Raw genomic sequence first — 24329 nt, 5'->3', positions numbered from 1 at the left:
TACAATGGAATACTACTCAGCCATAAAAGAGAATAAAATCTTGCCTTTTGCAACACCATGGATGATCTTATAAGGTATTATGCTAAATGATGCTGAAGCTGAAACTCCAATACTTTGGCCACCTGATGCGAAGAACTGACTCACTGGAAAAGACCCTGATGCTGGGAAAGAATGAAAGCAGGAGGAGAAGGGGACAACAGAAGATGAGACGGTTGGATGGCATCATCCACTCTGTGGATATGAGTTTGAGCAAGCTCTAGGAGTTGGTAGTGGACAGGGAAGCCTGGCATGCTGCAGTCCATGGGGTCACAAAGAGTCGGACATGACTGAGCGACTGATTTGATGCTAAAAGAAATGAGTCAGACAGCGAAAGACAAATACTGTATGGTACCACTTACATGTGGAATCTAAAAAATAAATCAATAAATAAAATGAAAACTAAGGAACAAATTTCTTTATCTAAAATGTATAGAACTTTATACAATATCTGTTCTATTATATTTGAAATTAGAGGAAAGAACATTTGTAAAATACAGTGATCACTAGCAATAGAGAGACTTGGGACATAAAAAAGAATGGGGCTTGATGGATGCCTTCCTACTATAGTGAGGAAAATTTTGTTCTACTTGGAACAAATATATATTAAAAAAGAAGAATCCATAAATTTTTATTATATTAAAGGAAAAAAGGAGAGTTAATTAATGATTATACCCATGAACATGAGACAGGTATTTGTTTTTTCAATAGACCCAGGTAGCACAAAAGAAATACAGCTTTCAGACTTTAAAAGTCCCAGTCCACCCCTGGCCATTCAAATCTGAACCCTCACAAGTCCAAGTGTTGCTCAACTGTGCCTATCATCATGCCTCCTTAAAAACTTACAGTATAGTTCCTTCCAACATAGTTAAAAATATGTTTCTAAATTCAGATGTTCCATTTATTTTTAAAGATTTTTAAAGATTTTCTTTGATGTGGACCATTTTAAAATCTTTATTGAACCTGTGACAACAATACTTCTGTTTTATACTTTTGGTTTTTGACCTTGTGGCATGTGGGATCCTAGCTCCCTGACCAAGGATTAAACCTGCACTTCCTCATTGCAAGGTAAAGTCTTTAAGCACTGGACCGCCAGCGAAGTCCCAGATGTTCTGTTTTAAAATGCTGTATCCGTAGCCAATTTCACCTTATTTAAGTGTGAAAAATTATTATGCATTACACAATCTACTCATCTAACCCCAACTAAGTTCTAAAAATGCAAATGAAACACAGCGGAACACCAATTAAGGTATTATGTTTATCCCTGCAATTATAAGAGCCATAAATTCTTTCAAGCCAATGATGTCTATCATTTTAATTAGTCAGTGTCTGAGTTTTCCTTAGACTAATATTTTATGTTTACAGGAACAAACTTAATAGCAAATCCTTCAGTAACATATAAGAGCACTTCAATAATTTTTTAAAAGATTTTTGGGTTTTTTGATGTGGACTGGTTTAAAGTCTTTATTGAATTTGTTACAGTATTGTTTCTGGTTTTTTTGTTTGTTTGTTTTGGTCTTTTGGCTGAGAGACATATGGGAATCTTAGCTCCCTGAACAGGGATCAAACCCACACATCCTGCTTTGGAAGGCAAAGGCTCACCCACTGGACCAACAGGGAAGTCCCTCTCAATTATTGTTTAAATCTACCTCTTCAGAACCAGCTCATATTGGTTAACATTATAATTTCCCTTATTTTCTCTTACACTGAAATCTCTTTTGTTTTCACTTTCAATTTTTTTCAACATTTTCTTAATTTCTAGAGGAATTTCTTATTTAAACTAGACAAAAATATGCACTGAAGAAACATAGTCAGAACAAATGCGCAAATAAAATAATATTTTACAGGGTATATACTACTCTCATGCTTCCCCTAACCAGAGCAGTGTCCATGATGAACTTCCTCTGTATGGTCACTGCATGAAATTTTCAAAACCTCATTGTCTGTTGACTGTATTTGGAACGGAACTTGAGACTTTTCTAAACAATATGTTGCTTAAACAGTATTCTCAGTGTTGAGTAGTGCAAATATAGTTTCCAATATAAATATTATCCCCCCTAAAAAATAAAAATTAAAAAAACCAGAGTGAAATATAGGCATTCCATGAAAATCAACAGATATTTTACTGGGAAAATATTAACTTGGAAAACACTGGGTGGAGTAAGCTTGTATATCTAAAATGAACTTTCCTCTGCCCCCAACCACATCATACACAAGTCATCAACTTCCTTGAATCTTAGGACCACTTCTTTCCTCTTCACTGTTTATTATGAATAATAAATAAAACTAGAGAATTTAGCAATTTAGGGGCTTTTGTGAGAGCAAATTCTTTGAAGAAAATAGGAGGGTGAGAGGAAATCTGAATTTTTAAGCAACGAATGGAACATGAAGAAGAAAAAAACAAGTTTACAACATGCTTTTAAGAAATTTCAACTTATGCACACTTTAATTTCATAATCTCCCCAACAGGGAGAGAATTGCTAGAAAAAAGGAGATGTACTAAACACTGACTGTATGCCAATGGTTGCTTAAAACATACTATATATTATGATCTCCATTATTTTTCAGATCACTTAGTAGATTCCAATAGCTCCATTTTTATGGACAAGAAAGATAAGAATTAGAGAGGTTAAGTAGATCAGGTGACACCTTATAAGGAGTAAGCAGTACAAAAGTCCAAACTCATCTTTTTAAACCCGAAACACACGCACTTAGCACTAAACCGTGTATACAGGGTCCGCTAAATTACAGAGCCAAGTATAATCAGTCAGATTTCCCAGCGGAGGACTCTGAGTTGCTATGCCAGCATTCTCATCAGCAGGTACGAGACTTTTAAATTCCCCCCAAGGATTTCAAGGAAATACTTGGCTTCAAAGAGAAGCTAATCCATTCATGCTCCATTGCCTTATACATTTTTTTGGCCTTTTTTAAACTTTTCATTTTATATTGGAGTATAGCTGATTGATTAAGAATGTTGTGATAGTTTTAGGTGCACAGCAGAGTGACTCAGCCATACATATACATGTTATTCTCCCCCAAAATTCCCCTTCCACCAAGGCTGCCACATCACATTGAGACCAGACTTCCCTGTGCTATACAGTAGGTCCTTGATGGTTATCCATTTTAAATTTGGCAGTGTGTACACATCGACCTCAAACTCTCTTATACATATCTTTTAAGCAAAAGTTAATTGTCATGTTAAAACATAATTATGACTCATATATATAAATTACTTAAAACACATATGTGTATGCACACACAAATTAGAATTGGTCTCTGTCCTTATTATAATTAAAATTTTTATTAAATATCAGTCAATATGATAGTGGCTGAATTTCCATACAGACGTTTAAAAGAGGAATCTTGATTGTCTTTTTCTTATTAAAATTCATTAAACAATTATTTTTCTCCATCATCATTTAGCAATTAACAAAATTGCCATCAAAATAAGCTTATAAATATAACTTCTAAAGACTCAATAATAACCCCCTAATATTACTTTGCTAATAAAGCTCTGGTTCTTATTTTACTGATTAGAATCACTAATTCCAGATTCAGTTCAATTGCATCTTCCTAAATATATATGTTTCGCCTCCTCTTGTCTTTTTCTATTTTAAGCTGTCCTTGATGGATTTATTAGCCTATGCCCATGAATATAGATGAAAAGTGTGTGTGAACTAAAGTCACTTTCAGAAGTTCAGTGGATATAGCCACTGCCTGAATATCATTTATCCTCCATTTACCTGTGAAAGTTCCAGGTTAAGTGTTTTTGCAGTACTGAGAAACTGAGAAACATTTCAAAGATACAGCCATACACATACATTGTTCATGACAAATAAAAATTACTAAATTAAAGAGGTTTCCAATAAATAATAGATTGAATGGTTACCATGTAATATAAAATAATTATATGCTTGTGATCTCTGCAAGAGAGAAAACTTTGCTAAAACACATGGTAGAAATATATTCTTAATAAAATACAAATAATGGAGGCTCACACTCAAATGTCTATACCATCTAAGGAATACTGGTAAGGTGCTCAAAATATCAGATAATGTAAAATAATATAGCTTTTACTGAATACATGGCAAACAAGAGAATATACCAGACATGAGATTAGGTAAATTATATGGGTGATTGCGTGTGTGCATGCTAAGTTGCTTCAGTCATGTCCAACTCTTCGTGACCTTATAGACCATAGCCCACCAGGCTCCTCTGTCCATGGGATTCTCCAGGAAAGAATACTAGAGTGGGTTACCATTCCCTTCTCCAGGGATCTTCCCAACCCAGGGATCAAACCCGCATCTCTTATATATCCTGCACTGGCAGATGGATTCTTCACCTTAGCACCACCTGGGCAGCCCATATAGGTAATTACCTCTTTTTCTTTTAAGAACTTAAGAAATTGGTTCTTTTTGAATAACCGATGAGGAAATTGGGTTTCAGAGAAGTTGTACAACACATACCAAGTAAGAAGAATGTCTGAAATTAGTACCTACTTCACTAGAACATGGTACCTACCTGTGCTTCCCCATTTAGCCTAGGGGTATATTTTTGCTTCTGTTTAAATGAGAATAGAACTGAAATTCTTTGGAATTCACAAATTCGACCCCAAATAATGGAACCCAATTGTCAGACTTATATAAAAGTGCCCTACAGTACCTACTTCATCTCCTGTGTACTGGGATAGAATGAGTGGCTATCAAGCAATCAAAATGTGGCTAATCCAAATTGAGATGGGTTGTAGTGGTAAAATACACACTGAATTTTAAAGGTTAAGTCTGAAAATAAGAATATAGAATACTTCATTATTATCTTACATAGTTTTTGTGTTAAAATGATAATACTTGGGGCATATTGAGTTAATTCAGGGTTCAGTCATGATTCAGGGTGAACTACACAAGGATATGCCAACATTTTCTGGATCATGGAAAAAGCAAGAGAGTTCCAGAAAAACATCTATTTCTGCTTTATTGACTATGCCAAAGCCTTTGACTGTGTGGATCACAATAAACTGTGGAAAATTCTGAAAGAGATGGGAATACCAGACCACCTGACCTGCCTCTTGAGAAACCTGTATGCAGGTCAGGAAGCAACAGTTAGAACTGGACATGGAACAACAGACTGGTTCCAAATAGGAAAAAGGAGTACATCAAGGCTGTATATTGTCACCCTGCCTATTTAACTTCTATGCAGAGTACATCATGAGAAACGCTGGGCTGGAAGAAGCACAAGCTGGAATCAAGATTGCCAGGAGAAATATCAATCACCTCAGATATGCAGATGATACCACCCTTATGGCAGAAAGTGAAGAGGAGCTAAAAAGCCTTTTGATGAAAGTGAAAGAGGAGAGTGAAAAAGTTGGCTTAAAGCTCAACATGCAGAAAACGAAGATCATGGCATCTGGTCCCATCACTTGATGGGAAATAGATGGGGAAACAGTGGAAACAGTGTCAGACTTTATTTTTGGGGCCTCCAAAATCACTACAGATGGTGATTGCAGCCGTGAAATTGAAAGACGCTTACTCCTTGGAAGAAAAGTTATGACCAACCTAGAGAGTATATTGAAAAGCAGAGATATTAATTTGCCAACAAAGGTCCGTCTAGTCAAGGCTATAGTTTTTCCAGTGGTCATGTATGGATGTGAGAGTTGGACTGTGAAGAAAGCTGAGCACCGAAGAATTGATGCTTTTGAACTGTGGTGTTGGAGAAGACTCTTGAGAGTCCCTTGGACTGCAAAGTGAACCAACCAGTCCGTCCTAAAGGAGATCAGTCCTGGGTGTTCATTGGAAGGACTGATGCTGAGGCTGAAACTCCAATACTTTGGCCATCTCATGCAAAGAGTTGACTCATTGGAAAAGACCCTGATGCTGGAAGAGATTGGGGGCAGGAGGAGAAGGGGACGACAGAGGATGAGATGGCTGGATGGCATCACTGGCTCGATGGACATGAGTTTGAGTGAATTCCTGGAGTTGCTGATGGACAGGGAGGCCTGGTGTGCTGTGATTCATGGGGTCACAAAGAGTCAGACATGAGTGAGCGACCGAACTGAACTGAGCTGACACAAGGATATAGTTCAGTCGGTAAAGAATCTACCTGCAATGCAGGAGATCCATGTTTAATTCCCGGGTTGGGAAGATTCCCTGGAGAAGGAAATGGCAAAATATATTCTAAAAATTAACTTTACCTTTTTTTTCTTTCATAACATTTTATTAATATATTGGTACAATGTTAAGTTATATGGATAGTGGTGACATTTTTACATTACTCCTAAGTATGAGGCTTCTTTTGTGGCTCTTATTGTAAAGAATTTGCCTGCAGTGCAGGAGACCCGGGTTTGATCCACGGATCAGGAAGATCCCCTGGAGAAGAGCATGGCAACCCACTCCAGTGTTTTTCTTTTTTTTTTTTTTTTTTTATTTTTTGTTATTTATTTTACTTTACAATACTGTATTGGTTTTGCCATACCTTCTAGCATATATAAATTACACAAATAGCTTACATTAGTGGCTTGCATTATACTTCTGTTAAAAGTTCATGATATTGCTGAATTCTCTTACACCAACTTTTATGAAGACTAATAAAAAGCAGTTTGGCTTTTAAAAAATTTGTCCAGGACACTCCCCCAAATATGTTTAAACACATGTATACATAACATTATATATATACTCTCTACTGGCACTTTATTATATTTAACCTAATATTAGGTGGTTTTTGAGATGGTTTTCCTATTCTCCCCTATCACAATAAGATATTCTTAAGAGCAGAATCTCAATTTCTATTCATCAAAAATTTTAATAGAATATCTCCAGTAGCATCAGGATATACAAAGAACTCTAGTGATATTAACATGCACCCTTAATTTTATCATTAATATATAATTTATACCACTTGGTAGATACTTTAAAGTTTTCCTTTGGGCAGTCTTTTCATTTTTGTTTAAGAAACTTCATTCCAGATTTCACAGGTTTAAGAATTTAAAATTCCCAATGAGATTGGTTTGTTCCTCTGGCATCCCACTTAGTAGTTGTTCATTGAAGTTTAAAGTGGTTCTACATAAAACTTTTGCACTCTTGTTACTTGGATGCTATGAGAGTACTTTTTATTATGATCAAACATTTACTATTTAAAAGGTCAGATCTGGACAAGAGCTAGCATAGCTGTCATCAGATCTCCTACAGAGAAAGAAGGTGAAGTTTTTCTCAAGAAGTAGATTATTCTGAGGCATCTGAAATGCTTTTACATTTAATTCCTGTTAGTATCTAGGCTTCCCTGATGGCTCAGCTGGTAAAGAATCCACTTACAATGTGGGAGACCTGCCTTCAATCCCTGGTTTGGGAAGATCCCCTGGAGAAGGGAAAGGCCACCCACTCCAGTATTCTGGCCTGGAGAATTCCATGGACTGAATAGTCCATGGGGTTTCAAAGAGTCGGACACAACTGAGCAACTTTAACTTTCACTTGGTAGTATATATATCCCTCAACACAAATTTGAAATGTTTGTTTTACTCTGTACCATTCCATATAGTGCTGGAAACTTCAAGCAAACATCCTGACTTAATTATGTGTCAGTGGGGAAACATTTATCTAGAAACATCCTCTTAACCAAATTAAAACACTCCCTGTGAAACGAATGAGGAAGTCAAGGCAGAAATGGCATGGTTCCCCATTCCACCCACCATGTTGTCAGCACAAATAAATTAGTTCATTCTTCTTAAAGCACTTTTGTTTCTCATTTACAATATCTAATTTATATACAAAAGGAATGGCATTTTTATTTTCTTCTCCAAACTCATAGTTTAAATATTAATATATATCATGTTATCAATTGATAAAATTTGTTCTTTTGCTTTCTTAACACTATATACTGTATTTATTTTCATCTCATACCTCTAATATATTATAGGGATTAATGCTACTTACTATTTCCACATAATACTGCCAATCTATGTATTATATTGGACATTTATCAAGTCAACATTTTAATCTAATTATTAAGAAAAAATACCCAAATATTTTTACGTGAATGGATGGACATAGGCAATCATCTAAATGACTTAAATATATAAATTAAACCATTCAAATGAATAAGTGAGTGAGTGTTATTCGGTCAGTCATATCTGACTCTTTGTGACTCCATGGACTATATAACCCACAAGGCTCCTCTGTCCATGGAATTCTCCAGGCAAGAATACTGGAGTGGGTTGCCATTTCTTTCAAATGAATCAAGTATTTGTCTAAAGAGAATAAAGTATAAAAAATGACCACACTAATATCTAATTAAAATGGAATAAATCTGTTCTAGATATTCTTACATTTTATTAAGAGTAAATGATATTTATTTCAGATTGAAATCTGAATCAAACTGAAAACAAAGGAGCCTTATTTTATTGATCTACTAAGATACTGACTAAACGAAGAACTCGGGAATTGGTAAATATACCAAAGCTTGGAGAAAAAATTGGAAGACAAGTTTATGAGTAAAGGCTTGAAAGATAACATTTTAGATTCAAAAAGATTTTTCCTTATGAAAAGAATAATTCACTAGGTGTTTAGGTCACTTCTTTTCCATTTCTTTCCTTCCCACCTACCACTCTGTAAAAGCACTAACTACATAAATCAAAACGTACCTGTTGGAAGAGGCACTGAGAGTTCTTCTTTCATGGAGTGATGGGAAGATAGACAGTTCTTTGTCAGCACAATGTCGTCCAGTGCAATATCACCGCGGTGGCCCTTCCCAACGCGGCCTTCAAACTTGAGTTGGAAGTCCTCATCACCAGACAGGGCTAGCTCTTTCCGCTGCCAGAAATTGCCTTGTTCTACAGTGAGGTTAAGTAGGACCTTCGTTTGGTTTGAGACTGATACCTGGATCAAGGTGAGCGCTCCAATGCCATGTCCATACATGTGGTAATGAAAAATTATCTGCAACCAAAAATAGAAATAATATAAATAATTAGTACAATTAATTTCATCTTATTTTCAATTATATCATGTTGTCCTCTCTTTTCTTAACAGATTCTGGAAGAAAAAATAGGTCTGTATGTTCTATTGCTTAGTGAATACTCTATCAATGAACGAAGATAGTCCAGCCTTAAATCATATGTTGCAAAACATGGAATGTAGTACAATAAGGACCAAGCAGGAATTTAGTTGAAAAAATGAGTGGCGTTTACTTCCTTTTTGTGACTTATAAAAGTAGGATTCCTCTACAAACTCTTAAAATCCACTGTCAAAGGGATAAAAATATCATTAAAAAGTGCTGTATTATATAGAAAGACTTCTCATGATTAGGAAACATCAGGTACTAAAGAAAATTTCCATCTCATGAAACTTAAATCATTTCCTTCAAAACAGCAGAGTACTTGATTGCTTATTCCACCACATTCTTTACTTGAAACACATTTTCAGTTCTTCAAGGTCCTCAGGGCTCTACTATACAGAGCAAAACCACCAGAATAGCAATTTCTAAATTTTACTTGAAATGTTTTAGAAGAGTAGACTTGAGTTTTACCCCCAAGTAAAAATTAATATGAGTATTTCCAAGGATTAACATTTCAGTGTTTCAAATATGGAGTTTACCAGATTTTTGGTGATTAACACACTGATGGAGAAAGTTGGGGAAATTCTAAAAAAAAAGAAGAGTATGAGTTAGGAAGAGTAGGGACTCTGTGTTTTTAAGCTTTTAGCTTGTCATTTTTAGGAGTGAGGGAAAACTAATGGTGGGTGATCTTCATGCAGGAAAATAACATTTTAGAAACACTGGTACTCATGGATATTATATTCTAGAGAAGGGAAATGAATGTGTTTAAAGGATAAAGAATGTGATTAAACCATATACATAATGCATACTTTCAAAGAGCATCAAGAGGTAAGCTCTGTGAAGTCAATCTATGCAAATTTCCTAGCTGATGAATAATACCCAAACTTCAGCTATTACTCTATGATCCAAAAATGTTTATTCTATTGATTAACACATTAGTGTAGGAAAACATGAACTCTGTGACCACTGTGGCTTGTTCTGGGGGGGCTGGTCAAACCTGTGTGGCACAAAGTGAGAAACAAAAGTATCTGACCAGGATTGGCATATATACACTACTGACACTATGTATAAAATAGGTAACTAATGAGAACTTACTGTACAGCCCAGGGAACTCTACCCAATGCTCTGTAGTGACCTAAAGAGGAAGAAAATAAAAAAAGGAGGGGATATACGTATGTGTAGAGCTGATTCCAGGGGGCTCCCCTGGTGGCTCAGTGGTAAACAATCCACCCGCCAATTCAGGAGACATGGTTTTGATCCCTGGATCGCGAAGATCCTCTGGAGGAGGAAATGGCAATCCACTCCAATATTTTTGCCTGAGAAATCTCGTGAAGAGGAGCTATGGGGCTGCAAAAGAGTCTGACATGACTTAGCAACTAAATAACAACAGAGCTGATTCACTTTGCTGTACAGCAGAAAACTAACACAACAATGTAAAGCAAATATATTCCATTAAAAATTAACTTCAAAAAGGGTCTGAGGCCAGCCTCTTGAGCAGTGTCAGAACGCAAGAAAGGAAACTATCCAACAGGCAATAGCACACAGCTGTTTGGAGCCCCTGCAGTCATACACATGGTCTTCCCAGTATTCTACCTTGTTTTGTCTTATTTGCACAGAAAGCCTAAGGCATATGCTTTATGTCACATAAACACTTCTGTATCTTCTTGAGGCCATTTTCTGAATGATACCATTGGATTAACATGCAAACAAACATCTAAACGCAAACACTCCATTTCTACAGAGAATACTTGGTGACAATGTAACATAATCACAGGGCAACAGGAGCAAATAAAAATCTGTCGAGTACTGAATTCTTTTAAGCAGGCATCTTCACCAGAAATTTCAGTTACTCAGAGGTCTGCATCCTTCTCTGTATTCCACCCATCCCTCAGAAGGTAGAAAAATGTCCAGTTTGATTTTTTTCTGCCTGAAGGTATTCCACAAGGTTAAGTGACAGAAAGGATTTTCATGAAAGTTTAGGAGGTCATTTCTGCTCACTTGATACATTTTTTATATCTGAGAGTCCCAGTCATTTCCAGCATGACTTTTCCTTACTTCTTTGTATACAATCTATATCATAAATATTCATAAAATGAACCATTCATCATTAATTTTTGGACACTTCTCCTAGGCATACTTCATTATTCTCACACAGATGTTTAAAACAGTGGGAACTATAGTTCTGGGACCAGGCAAAAATAGAGATGAATGAAACCCTTGGTTACTACAGTATGAAAAATCTATTGAACATTCTTAGAGGAAGTCTAAATAGAAAAGCTAAGAAGTCTTCTTTCTGTTGTCTTCCAAATTACTCGACACTTTCTTGAAAATAAAACCCCAGAACACCAGGTTTATATATGTTGTGTCTATATCTATAAATCTGTATATTCACCATCTTGGAAAGTTAATTGAAAATTAAACATGAAGTATATAAAATTTCAGTTTGACTTCTTTGCTTCTCTAAAACTCAATGTTTGCCAAACTAATTAAAGTTTAATTGTGTATTTTTTCATTACATCCATTCTGGACTGCTGAGTTACGTCTTTCAAACTTTGATCATGTCACTTTCTTGCAGAAAATCTATTAAATGTGCCTAAAGAGAGAAGAGAGATATTACTCTGAGTGTTAAACTATGAAATCGACTTAAGCTGAGACAGAAAATCTCCTAAGACAAACTAAAGGTTTAGCATGACTGGGCTGGGACAGTGGTAGGATGTGAAGGGTGGTCAGTATAAAACAGAGGAATAAACACCTGTAGTAAATACAGGTTCAGCTGGAGAGCCCATGAGCAAAGATTTAACATGCCTCCTTCTGGAGTTAAGACTCTCTGTGTTGTGGAAAGAAACATACAAGAATATGACAATCTGAAGATAATAAAGATTTAAATCATGCCTCCCAGTTTGATTCTTTGATCAGCTAGCAACTTTCTGGATATAAAATTTTTTTCTTTTCAGTGTTCAGACATTGAGGAATACACCAGTCCAAATACATGTGTTCACAGCTATGAAGACTGTATTTTTTGTCATAAATATAAAGGGCACATTTATTCACACATTAACCTCTTATAAAAAGATGCCATGAAGTCATTTCTGAGTGCTTAATTTATATGTAAAGCTAAATTTAGCTCCCAGCCTAGCTGGCTCAAATCCCTTGGGGAATAAAAACAGACAATCACACAAATAATAAAGGAAAGTGAAGGACCTTGCAAATGCATAGTCATCATATGAAGATCCAAACAACTCTACTTATATTTTTAACACTCTATAAACATTTTCTTCAAATTTCCACAGGATAATCGCCAAATCATTTTTTCCTAATCTAGAAATTCTACCTTTTAAAGGGTCAACTTCAGTCTTTAATTTTCCGTGAAGATGTGCAACCATTTTATCATGGTGTCAACTATGATTAATATTAGTTCTGGGAAATATTTAACTATATACTATTTCTCGCTGTTTAATTCTCTTCCTTATGATGAAATTCCCATAATTCCAATGAGTGCCAAGTTCCCTGAGTGCACACAACCAATATTTTACTTTGTTCTAGGTGACTCAGACAGTAAAGAATCTGCCTGCAATGCAGAGACACATGTTCAGTCCCTGGGTTGGGAAGATCCCCTGGAGAAGGAAATGGCAACCCAATCCAGTATTCTTGCCTGGAGAATTCCATGGACAGAGGAGTCTGGTGGGTTACAGTCCATGGGGTTGCGAAGAGTTGGACATGACTGAATGACTAATACTTTCTTTCACTTTCACCCATAGTTATGGATAATAACCATGACATTTTTCCAATGGATTCCAAGATTCCTTGTCTATGGAACTTATCCACAGGATAAATTCTTCCAACAGTTCTAACAAACCTTCCCTTTCATCTTCACTTTCTGACTCTCACCAAATTCCAAGTTGAGTGCATTCAAACTCACTTTTTGGTCTGGTTCTGGCCATTCTGTTTTCTGTTTTTGACTCTATCAGAAGTTGCTTATAACATTTCTGTTTTAATTTTTTCTCCATACCTTACAGTTTTTGCTTCTCCTACTTATGACTGGACTTGAAATCCTGGCTGCCCTCATGGGCTGCTGAGGGAACAAGCTCTTTATAAAGATGTAATGGCCAGATGAATTTCCCAAGGTGTGGTCAGCCGCTGGCTCTGTGCCTGTAGCAGGGACATTGCTCGCCTTCAGATTCCAGTCAAAGTCATCATCCTGCTCCTGCTCCCAGGAACAAAGATCAAACTCAAAATCACAGCGCCCCCTGGAGGCACCTGGAAAACATTTTTCAATATATGGTGGAGAGAAAAAGGAAATTAGCCGATAAAGCATGCTATCCAAAATCACATTTTATAAAGCATTCTCATGTCTAGGGACCTTTGAATTTGCCCCTCTCTCTGCCAGGATTCCTTCCCAAATGTCCACATGCCCTGCCCACTCATTTCTATCAGATCTGTATTTGAATATCACCTTGTCAGTGAATCCTTGTTTACTGGTGTATCTAAAATCTCCTATACTCAACTCTCTCCTGCTTCACTTCTTTATTTTTATTGTTGGCACTTTCCTAATATATCATATCTTTATCTATTTATTTTATTTTTTTGGTCTTCCCTCACTCTTCACTCATCAGAATGCATGTTTCATGAAGGAGAGACTTTGCTCAGTTTTGTTCATTGCCATTTTTCCAGTGCCTGGCAAAAAACTGCTTAATTAGCTGAATAAATAAATGAAATTTAAAAAAAGAAAAAACAAAAAATTATAGTAATCTTATGCAAGCTTTTATATAGAGAATGAATAAACAACAAGGTCCTATTGTATAGCATGAGGATTATATTCAATATTATATGATAAACTATAAAGGCAAAGGATATAACACAACATTGTAAATCAACTATACTTCATTTAAAAATACCAAAAAATTTACAGTAATCCTGCCACATCATGCAATATTCAAAACCTACCAATATTATCCTGATAGAAACATTAAAATAGAATATTTTAGTTTGTTACACACAGAGATGTAACAAACTAATGACTTACATAAGTTTATTTCTTCACCAATCTGGTCCCAGGGTCAAAATCCATGGGAAAATGTTAGCATTATACACATTTTCTCCTCCAAACCCCTATTTAATCAAAGTAACTTATTTCTTCTCTCTTCTCCTCTTTGCTTCTCAGCTCTTGGTAGGGAATTTAGGAAGTTCATTATTTTTCAACACAGTTTGGCATGGGAAATACTGCCTGAAGCAAAAATTACTAATCATCATAATTATTTTTTAATGTATACTCATTTTAGAGAAAATAAAATTGTGAAATGAAAAAGTAAGGTTAAAACTGCAATGATTTATTATAATAAGTCACAGAAACTAAATCTGTTATTTAATACCACATTGCTTAAGTTTTTCTTTCATTTCCAGAACAGTAAAAATTATTGAGTTCAACTACGTCCTTATTGGTTTTCTGCCTGCCAAATCTATGCGTCTCTGACAGTTGTTGTTGTTCAGTCACTCTCATGTCCAACTCTCCACGACCCCATGGGCTGCAGCACTCCAGGCTTGATTTCCTTTTTTTTCTTTTTTAAAATACAGGCTACCGTTTTTTTCTTCTTCTTCTTTTTTTGCTTTTTTCTGGTCACCCTAGAGTCTACATTATACATTTGCAACTAATCCAGGACAACTTTTAAATAACAACATACCACTTCAAGGGTGGTGTGAATAGCTTGTAATAACAAAATAACCCTAATTCCTCATTTTCATTTCTTATATTACTGCTGTCATTAATTTCACAAAGATAAGCACATGTATTGGAAAAGGAAATGGCAACCCACTCCAGTGTTCTTGCCTGGGAAATCCCACGGAGCCTGGAGGGCTACAGTCCATGGGGTCACAAAGAGTCAGACATGACTTAGTGATTAAACAACAAAGTATATGTATATATACACACATACACATATATAGATATACATAAATATATAAGCATATGTAATACATTATAGATTTTTATTATTTTGAACAAACTATCTATTATTAAAAAAAAACATTTTTTATTTTACCTTCACTTACTGCTCCTCTGATACTCCTTTCTTTATATAGCTCTGAATTTCTGATCATTTTTTTCCTCTCAAAAAGTTATTTTAACATTTCTTGCAAGGCAAGTCTACTAGCAACAGATGCTCTTATTGTTTGTCTGAGAAAGTCTATAGCTTCCTCATACTTAAAGGATAAATTCACAGGGTACAGAATTCTACATCAGTTGTTTTTTTTTCCTTACAACACTTTAAATGTCATTCTACTTTCTTCTATCTTGTATTGTTTCTGTGGAGAAGTTGGATGTAATTTTTACTTTTATTTGTGTATAAGTAAGGTATTTTTCCCTCTGACTTCCTTCAGAAATTTTACTTTACCATTGACTTTCTGTAATGTTAAAAGTTAAGCCCACGTGTAGATTTTTTGGGCATTTATCCAGAATCATATTTCCTGAACTTCCTGTATCTGTGATTTTTATGTGCCATAGGTTTGGCAAAATTCTCAGTCATTATTGCTTCAAATATTTCTTCTGTTCCTTTCTTTCTTCTCCCTTAGATATTCCTATCAGTCACATCTTTGATAGTTGTCCCATAGTCCCCCAATATTCTGTTCTGTTTTTCTGTCTTCCTTCATTTGCTTTTCAGTTTTGGAGACTTCTATTAATATACCCTCTAGCGCAGGTCTCTCTCCTCAGCCACATTCAGGCTACTTTTCAGTTAATCAAGACACCATTTCTGTTACAGTGTTTTTAATCACCATCATTTCTTTTGGGGTCTTTATTAGGATTTACATCTGTTCTTCCTGCATGTTGTTTTACCTACCAGAGGCCTTAGAATATAAATCATAATTGTTTTAAATTCTTAGTCTGATAATTCCAACATCCCTGCCATGTCTAGTTGTGATGGTTGTTCTGTTTCTTCAGATTCTATTTTTGTCTTTTAGTATGGCTTGTAATTTTTTCTTGATAACCAGACATGATATACCAGGTAAAAGGAACTGCTGTAAGTAGGCCTTGAGATTCCCTGGTGGCTGAGACGGTAAAGAGTCTGCCTGCAATGCAGGAGACCTGGGTTCAATCCCTCTGTCAGGAAGATCCCCTGGAGAAGGAAATGGCAACCCATTCCTGTGTTCTTGCCTGGAAAATTCCATGGGCAGAGGAGCCTGTCAGGCTACAGTCCATGGAGTTGCAAAGAGTCAAATACGACTGAGCGACTTCACTTTCACAGAAGCAGGCCTTTAGCAATGTGGTGGTGAGTATGGGGGAGGGAGAGTGTGCTATGGTCCTATGCTTGGGTCTCTTTTAGTGAACCTATGCCTCAGCACTGAATTTCACAAGTGTTCTCAGGATTTCTTTCCCCCTCACTTCTTAGGTGAAACAGGATTCCTAGAGGAAGCTAGCATTATTTCTCCTCCCCCTATCAGTTAAGCTCTGATAATACCCTAGCAATGCAGGCTCTTGTTAACTAATAATAGCTTCCCCCAATGATAGGACTTGTTAAGAAGAAACAAGTGCTTTGGTGAATTTCAAAATGATTCCTTTATCCCTCCTCCTGCTGGAAGAAGGAGGGGATTCTTTTTTCTCCAATGTTTAATGTGGGAACCTGGTTGAACTCCTGGAAATAAATCTCACAGTGGGCCGGTGGTGGGGGAGCACACCTTATGGCTGTGTTCCCCTATAGATTTTAACACTCAGGCTTGGCCACATTAAGCCTCCAGCAACTCATCAATATAACTCAAGTTTTCCTATCCTAGCAACTGATTTCTGAAGTGGCTACTGCTTGCAAGTCTCTGCTCTGATAAATTCTGACTCTCTGTATAGACTGCCTGTATTTCCAATCTTGAGGACAGCTTTTGCGCTATGTCCTCCCCTCTCTTATGGATGCAAGTGAACTGAAGTGATATTATCACCCTGCTTATTTAACTTACATGCAGAGTACATCATGAGAAACACTGGCTGGATGAAGCACAAGCTGGAATCAAGGTTGCTGGAAGAAATATCAATAACCTCGTATATGCAGATGACACCACCCTTATGGAAGAAAGTGAAGAAGAACTTAAGAGCCTCTTGATGAAAGTGAGAGTGAAAAAATTGGCTTAAAACTCAACATTCAGAAAAGTAAGATCATGGCATCTGGCCCAATCACTTCATGGCAAATAGAGGGGCAAACAGTGGCTGACTTTATTTTCTGGGGCTCCAAAGTCACTGCAGATGGTGACTGCAGCCATGAAATTAAAAGACGCGTGCTCCTTAGAAGAAAAGTTATGACCAACCTAGATAGCATATTAAAAAGCAGAGACGTTACTTTGCCAACAAAGGTCCATCTAGTCAAAGCTATGGTTTTTCCAGTAGTTGGGTATAGATGTGAGAATTAGACTGTAAAGAAAGCTGAATGCTCAAGAACTGGTGCTTTTGAACTGTGGTGTTGGAGAAGACTCTTGAGAATCCCTTGGACTTCAAGGAGATCCAACCAGTCCATTCTAAAGGAGATCAGTCCTGAATATTCATTGGAAGGACTGATCTGAAGCTGAAACTCCAATACTTTGGCCATCTGATATGAAGCACTAACTCATTTGAAAGACCCCAATGCTGGTAAAGATTGAAGGCAGGAGGAGAAGGGCACGGCAGAGGTTGATATGGTTGGATGGCATCAGTGACCTAATGGACATGAGTTTGAGTAAACCACAGGAGTTGCTGATGGACCTGGGAGGCCTGGCCTGCTGCAGTCCATGGGGTCACAAAATGTCGGACATGACTGAGTGACTGACCTGAAGTGAAGTGAAAGTTGCTCAGTTGTGTCCAACTCTTTGCAACACCATGGACTATACAGTCCATAGAATTCTCCAGACCAGAATATAGAGTGGGTAGCCTTTCCCTTCGCCAGGGGATCTTCCCAACCCAGGGATAAAACCGAGGTTTCCCACATTGCAAGCAGATTCTTTACCAGCTGAGACACAAGGGAAGCCCAAGAATACTGGAGTGGGTAGCCTATCCCTTCTCCAGGGGATATTCCTGACCTAGGAATCGAACCAGGTCTCCTGCACTGCAGGCAGATTATTTACCAACTGAGATATCGGGGAAGCCCTATGGATGCAAGAAGAGTTGTTCATTTTTCAGTCTGTTCAGACTTTTACTTGTAATTAAGACAATAGGTTGCTGGCAATTTCTGAGCTCTTCACATACAGAACCAGATAGTGGGAATTACATTAACACCTTTTTACAATTCTGCTGCTAAATGATAAAGAAGGCTGACACCGAAGAATTGATGCTTTTTAACTGTGGTGCTGCAGAACACTCTTGAGAGTCCCTTGGACAGCAAGGAGATCAAACCAGTCAATTCTAAAGGAAATCAACTCTGAATATTCATTGGAAGGACTGATGCTGAAGCTGCAATACTTTGGCCACCTGATGCGAAGAGCCAACTTGTTGGAAAAGACCCTAATGCTGGGAAAAACTGAAGGCAGGAGAAGAAGGAGATGACAGATAGTTGGATGGCATCACTGACTCAATGGACATGAGCTTGAGCAAACTCCAGGAGACAGTGAAGGACAGGGAAGCTTGATGTGCTGCTGTCCATGGAGTTGCAAGAGTTGGACATGACTGAGCAACTGAACAACAACAATACAATAGGTTGCCAGCAATTTCTGAGCTCCTCACATACAGAACCAGATACTGGGAATACACAAACACCTCTTTACAATTCTTCTGGTAAATGATAACACTAACAATGTTAGTAAAGATGTTATAAAACTGAGAATGTATTAGTAAGTGCAATATCTTATAAACATATGTTTGGTACAGTTTTCACATTATTTAAAGTAAATTCACATGCTATGGCATAAAACCAATGAGTGATTAATTGGGCAATAAAAATGTACTGTTTAGAATTACTTGTCAACAGTAATTCTTTATTAAGTCCTATGTGAATATTACAAAGTGAAAGAGAAAATCTGTAAGATCGTAATTATATGTAAGCTGATGTTCAAAACTAAAAATAATTAAGAAGGTAAGTTGCAATATGTCAAGGTATATTTAGACAAAGATTTTTCTCTTAAAGACAGCACATTTGAACAACTGCTCAAATAAATAAAATGTAATAAATTAAAATTTTAATAAATAAAATTTAGATGATTTTATCAAAATGAGAGTAGGAATGATTCTGCTGCCAAAACTCTCAGGAAAGGGAGGGCAGGTCAATACCCTGGCAGAAGTCACTGAAATTCCTGGATGAACAATCTATTTTATTACATGGGACTCTTTAAGAACTACCAAGGCATCAAATCTGTGTTTTTTCAGGGAATTCCCTGACAGTCCAGTGGTTAGGGCTCAGCACTTTCATTGCTGGGGCCAGAGTTCAATCATGGTCAGGGAATAAGATCCCACAAGCCACACAGCACAGTCAAAAAAAAAAAAAAAAAAAACACACATCTTTAAAAGAAAAATCTTTTTTATTTATGGAGGTATTCTTACTGTTAACACATGTCAGATAAAAGTTTTAGTTCAGAATACTAAAGTTCTCCCAGGTATTCTCTCAAAGGACAGGGAAGTAAATCTCACTAAAATAATAATGAATCCCAACTCATTATCTTGTTTATAATCTGAACTCTTGTCTTGGTTAAGAATATAAATGAAGTAACTAATTCAGTTGCCCTTACATTAGAAAATCTAACAACCCCTGAGGACCAGATTCCCATATGGACCAGCATCTAAAAAGGCCACTTGTATAAGGAAATGATGTGCATTGCTAAAAGACCGATTCGTTTTTCTAAAAAAAAAAAATAATAATACAAATAAAATACTGCTGCATGAATCTCTATAATGTAAATCATATTTCTGCTTTTGATATTTTCTATAGGTTTGAAGATATGTTTCCTTGGAAAGTTTTATTATAAAATGTTAGTGGAGAAAACACAAGGAGGCCTAAAAGCTGTTTGAATTTCACATCACTATGGTAAGGAGGGGCAACTTATGCTTTCATTTTCTACTATTTCCCATTGGTGCCAGGTGAGAAAGTAACAAGTAATCTTCTGTGCAGATGCCAATTCCTGGCATATCATGGAGCAATTAATGCCAATGCCAGACAAGTGTGCCCTCAGGAGGAAAATGATCACCTTTGTCTACAGCTGTGTCATCCATCAAACCAGTTTTTCCCTTTCAAAATGCTATTATTTTTCCATGGATCAATATCCTTATAAGTATAAAATATCACTTTCATTTAAAATATGCATAGTTTTGAAAGAACATGGCTTGTAAGATCTTACCATCAACTCTCTAAAATTAAAATAGCATTATATTCATTTGTCCCTTTCATATACATTTTAATTATTTATTTTAAATTGAAGTATAGTTGCTGTACAATATGTTACAGGTATACAATATAGTGATTCAAAAATGTCAAAGGTTATACTTCATTTATAGTTATTATAAAATATTAGCTATTTTCCATGTGTTGCATAATATATCCTTGGAGCTTATATTATACCTAGTAGTTTATACTTCTTAATCCCTAACCCACATATTACCTATATTACCTCTCCCCTCCTGCCTCCTCTCCCTACTGGTAACAACGAGGTTGTTCTCTGTATCTTTGAGTCTGCTTCTTTTTTGTATTATTCACTAATTTGTTGTATTTTTTAGAATTCACATGTAAGTTATATCATGGAGATTTGTCCTTCTCTGACTTATTTCATTTAGCATAATGTCCACCAAGTCCATCCATATCGTTGCAAATGGCAAAATTGGATTATTTTTATGGCTGAGGAGTATTACAATGTATGTATGTGTATACACACACACACACACACACACCCCTTCTTCACACACACACACACACACACACACACACACAATCTTCTTCACCCATTCATCTGTTGATGGAGACTTAGGTTGCTTCCATATCTTGGCAACTGTAAATAATGCTGCTGTGAATATTGGGGAGCATGTATTCTTTTTTTTTTTTTTTTTTTTTTTTTTTTTTATTTTTTTTTTTTATTTTTATTTTTTTATTTTTATTATTATTATTATTTTTTTAATTTTAAAATCTTTAATTCTTACATGTGTTCCCAAACATGAACCCCCCTCCCACCTCCCTCCCCATAACATCTCTGTGGGTCATCCCCATGCACCAGCCCCAAGCATGCTGTATCCTGCGTCAGACATAGACTAGCGATTCAATTCTTACATGATAGTATACATGATAGAATGCCATTCTCCCATATCATCCCACCCTCTCCCTCTCCCTCTGAGTCCAAAAGTCCGTTATAGACAGCTGCGTCTTTTTCCTGTCTTGCATCCAGGGTCGTCATTGCCATCTTTCTAAATTCCGTATATATGTGTTAGTATACTGTATTGGTGTTTTTCTTTCTGGCTTACTTCACTCTGTATAATCGGCTCCAGTTTCGTCCATCTCATCAGAACTGATTCAAATGAATTCTTTTTAACGGCTGAGTAATACTCCATTGTGTATATGTACCACAGCTTTCTTATCCATTCATCTGCTGATGGACATCTAGGTTGTTTCCATGTCCTGGCTATTATAAACAGTGCTGCGATGAACATTGGGGTACATGTGTCTCTTTCAATTCTGGTTTCCTCGGTGTGTATGCCCAGCAGTGGGATTGCTGGGTCATAAGGGAGTTCTATTTGCAATTTTTTAAGGAATCTCCACACTGTTCTCCATAGTGGCTGTACTAGTTTGCATTCCCACCAACAGTGTAGGAGGGTTCCCTTTTCTCCACACCCTCTCCAGCATTTATTGCTTGCAGATTTTTGGATCGCAGCCATTCTGACTGGTGTGAAGTGGTACCTCATTGTGGTTTTGATTTGCATTTCTCTGATAATGAGTGATGTTGAGCATCTTTTCATGTGTTTGTTAGCCATCCGTATGTCTTCTTTGGAGATGTGTCTATTTAGTTCTTTGGCCCATTTTTTGATTGGGTCATTTATTTTTCTGGAATTGAGCTGCATAAGTTGCTTGTATATTTTTGAGATTAGTTGTTTGTCAGTTGCTTCATTTGCTATTATTTTCTCCCATTCAGAAGGCTGTCTTTTCACCTTGCTGATATTTTCCTTTGTTGTGCAGAAGCTTTTAATTTTAATTAGATCCCATTTGTTTATTTTTGCTTTTATTTCCAGAATTCTGGGGGGTGGATCATAGAGGATCCTGCTGTGATTTATGTCTGAGAGTGTTTTGCCTATGTTCTCCTCTAGGAGTTTTATAGTTTCTGGTCTTACATTTAGATCTTTAATCCATTTTGAGTTTATTTTTGTGTGTGGTGTTAGAAAGTGATCTAGTTTCATTCTTTTACAAGTGGTTGACCAGTTTTCCCAGCACCACTTGTTAAAGAGATTGTCTTTCCTCCATTGTATATTCTTGCCTCCTTTGTCAAAGATAAGGTGTCCATATGTGTGTGGATTTATCTCTGGGCTTTCTATTTTGTTCCATTGATCTATATGTCTGTCTTTGTGCCAGTACCATACTGTTTTGATGACTGTGGCTTTGTAGTAGAGCCTGAAGTCAGGCAAGTTGATTCCTCCAGTTCCATTCTTCTTTCTCAAGATTGCTTTGGCAATTCGAGGTTTTTTGTATTTCCATACAAATCTTGAAATTATTTGTTCTAGTTCTGTGAAAAATATGGCTGGTAGCTTGATAGGGATTGCATTGAATTTGTAAATTGCTTTGGGTAGTATACTCATTTTCACTATATTGATTCTTCCGATCCATGAACATGGTATATTTCTCCATCTATTAGTGTCCTCTTTGATTTCTTTCATCAGTGTTTTATAGTTTTCTGTATATAGGTCTTTAGTTTCTTTGGGTAGATATATTCCTAAGTATTTTATTCTTTTCGTTGCAATGGTGAATGGAATTGTTTCCTTAATTGCTTTTTCTACTTTCTCATTATTGGTGTATAGGAATGCAAGGGATTTCTGTGTGTTGATTTTATATCCTGCAACTTTACTATATTCATTGATGAGCTCTAGTAATTTTCTGGTGGAGTCTTTAGGGTTTTCTATGTAGAGGATCATGTCATCTGCAAACAGTGAGAGTTTTACTTCTTCTTTTCCAATTTGGATTCCTTTTATTTCTTTTTCTGCTCTGATTGCTGTGGCCAAAACTTCCAGAACTATGTTGAATAGTAGCGGTGAAAGTGGACACCCTTGTCTTGTTCCTGACTTTAGGGGAAATGCTTTCAATTTTTCACCATTGAGGATAATGTTTGCTGTGGGTTTGTCATATATAGCTTTTATTATGTTGAGGTATGTTCCTTCTATTCCTGCTTTCTGGAGAGTTTTAATCATAAATGGATGTTGAATTTTGTCAAAGGCCTTCTCTGCATCTATTGAGATAATCATATGGTTTTTATTTTTCAGTTTGTTAATGTGGTGAATTACATTGATTGATTTGCGGATATTGAAGAATCCTTGCATCCCTGGGATAAAGCCCACTTGGTCATGGTGTATGATCTTTTTAATGTGTTGTTGGATTCTGATTGCTAGAATTTTGTTGAGGATTTTTGCATCTATGTTCATCAGTGATATTGGCCTGTAGTTTTCTTTTTTTGTGACATCTTTGTCAGGTTTTGGTATTAGAGTGATGGTGGCCTCATAGAATGAGTTTGGAAGTTTACCTTCCTCTGCAATTTTCTGGAAGAGTTTGAGTAGGATAGGTGTTAGCTCTTCTCGAAATTTTTGGTAGAATTCAGCTGTGAAGCCGTCTGGACCTGGGCTTTTGTTTCCTGGAAGATTTCTGATTGCAGTTTCAATTTCCGTGCTTGTGATGGGTCTGTTAAGATTTTCTATTTCTTCCTGGTTCAGTTTTGGAAAATTGTACTTTTCTAAGAATTTGTCCATTTCTTCCATGTTGTCCATTTTATTGGCATACAACTGCTGATAGTAGTCTCTTATGATCCTTTGTATTTCTGTGTTGTCTGTTGTGATCTCTCCATTTTCATTTCTAATTTTATTGATTTGATTTTTCTCTCTTTGCTTCTTGATGAGTCTGGCTAATGGTTTGTCAATTTTATTTATCCTTTCAAAGAACCAGCTTTTGGCTTTGTTGATTTTTGCTATGGTCTCTTTTGTTTCTTTTGCATTTATTTCTGCCCTAATTTTTAAGATTTCTTTCCTTCTACTAACTCTGGGGTTCTCCAATTCTTCCTTTTCTAGTTGCTTTAGTTGTAGAGTTAGGTTATTTATTTGACTTTTTTCTTGTTTCTTGAGGTATGCCTGTATTGCTATGAACTTT

At 36.4% G+C, this 24329-nt stretch overlaps 1 protein-coding gene across 1 annotated transcript in view; it reads right to left on the bottom strand.

The window, feature by feature from the left end:
* Window positions 1-24329, bottom strand: part of MALRD1 (MAM and LDL receptor class A domain containing 1) — a 603405-nt gene that overhangs the window by 343457 nt on the left and 235619 nt on the right. The window contains exons 26-27 of the mRNA XM_052651192.1: window positions 13085-13332; window positions 8666-8957 (exon numbers count right to left, since the gene is read on the bottom strand). Coding sequence (XP_052507152.1) covers window positions 8666-8957; window positions 13085-13332 — 540 coding nt within the window. The remainder of the gene's footprint in view (window positions 1-8665; window positions 8958-13084; window positions 13333-24329) is intronic.

This window comes from Budorcas taxicolor, chromosome 13 (assembly GCF_023091745.1).
Source record: "Budorcas taxicolor isolate Tak-1 chromosome 13, Takin1.1, whole genome shotgun sequence".
Lineage (NCBI taxonomy): Eukaryota > Metazoa > Chordata > Mammalia > Artiodactyla > Bovidae > Budorcas > Budorcas taxicolor.
The sequence above is the reverse complement of the archived record's forward strand: the minus strand, read 5'-3'. Positions and strand labels throughout refer to the sequence as shown.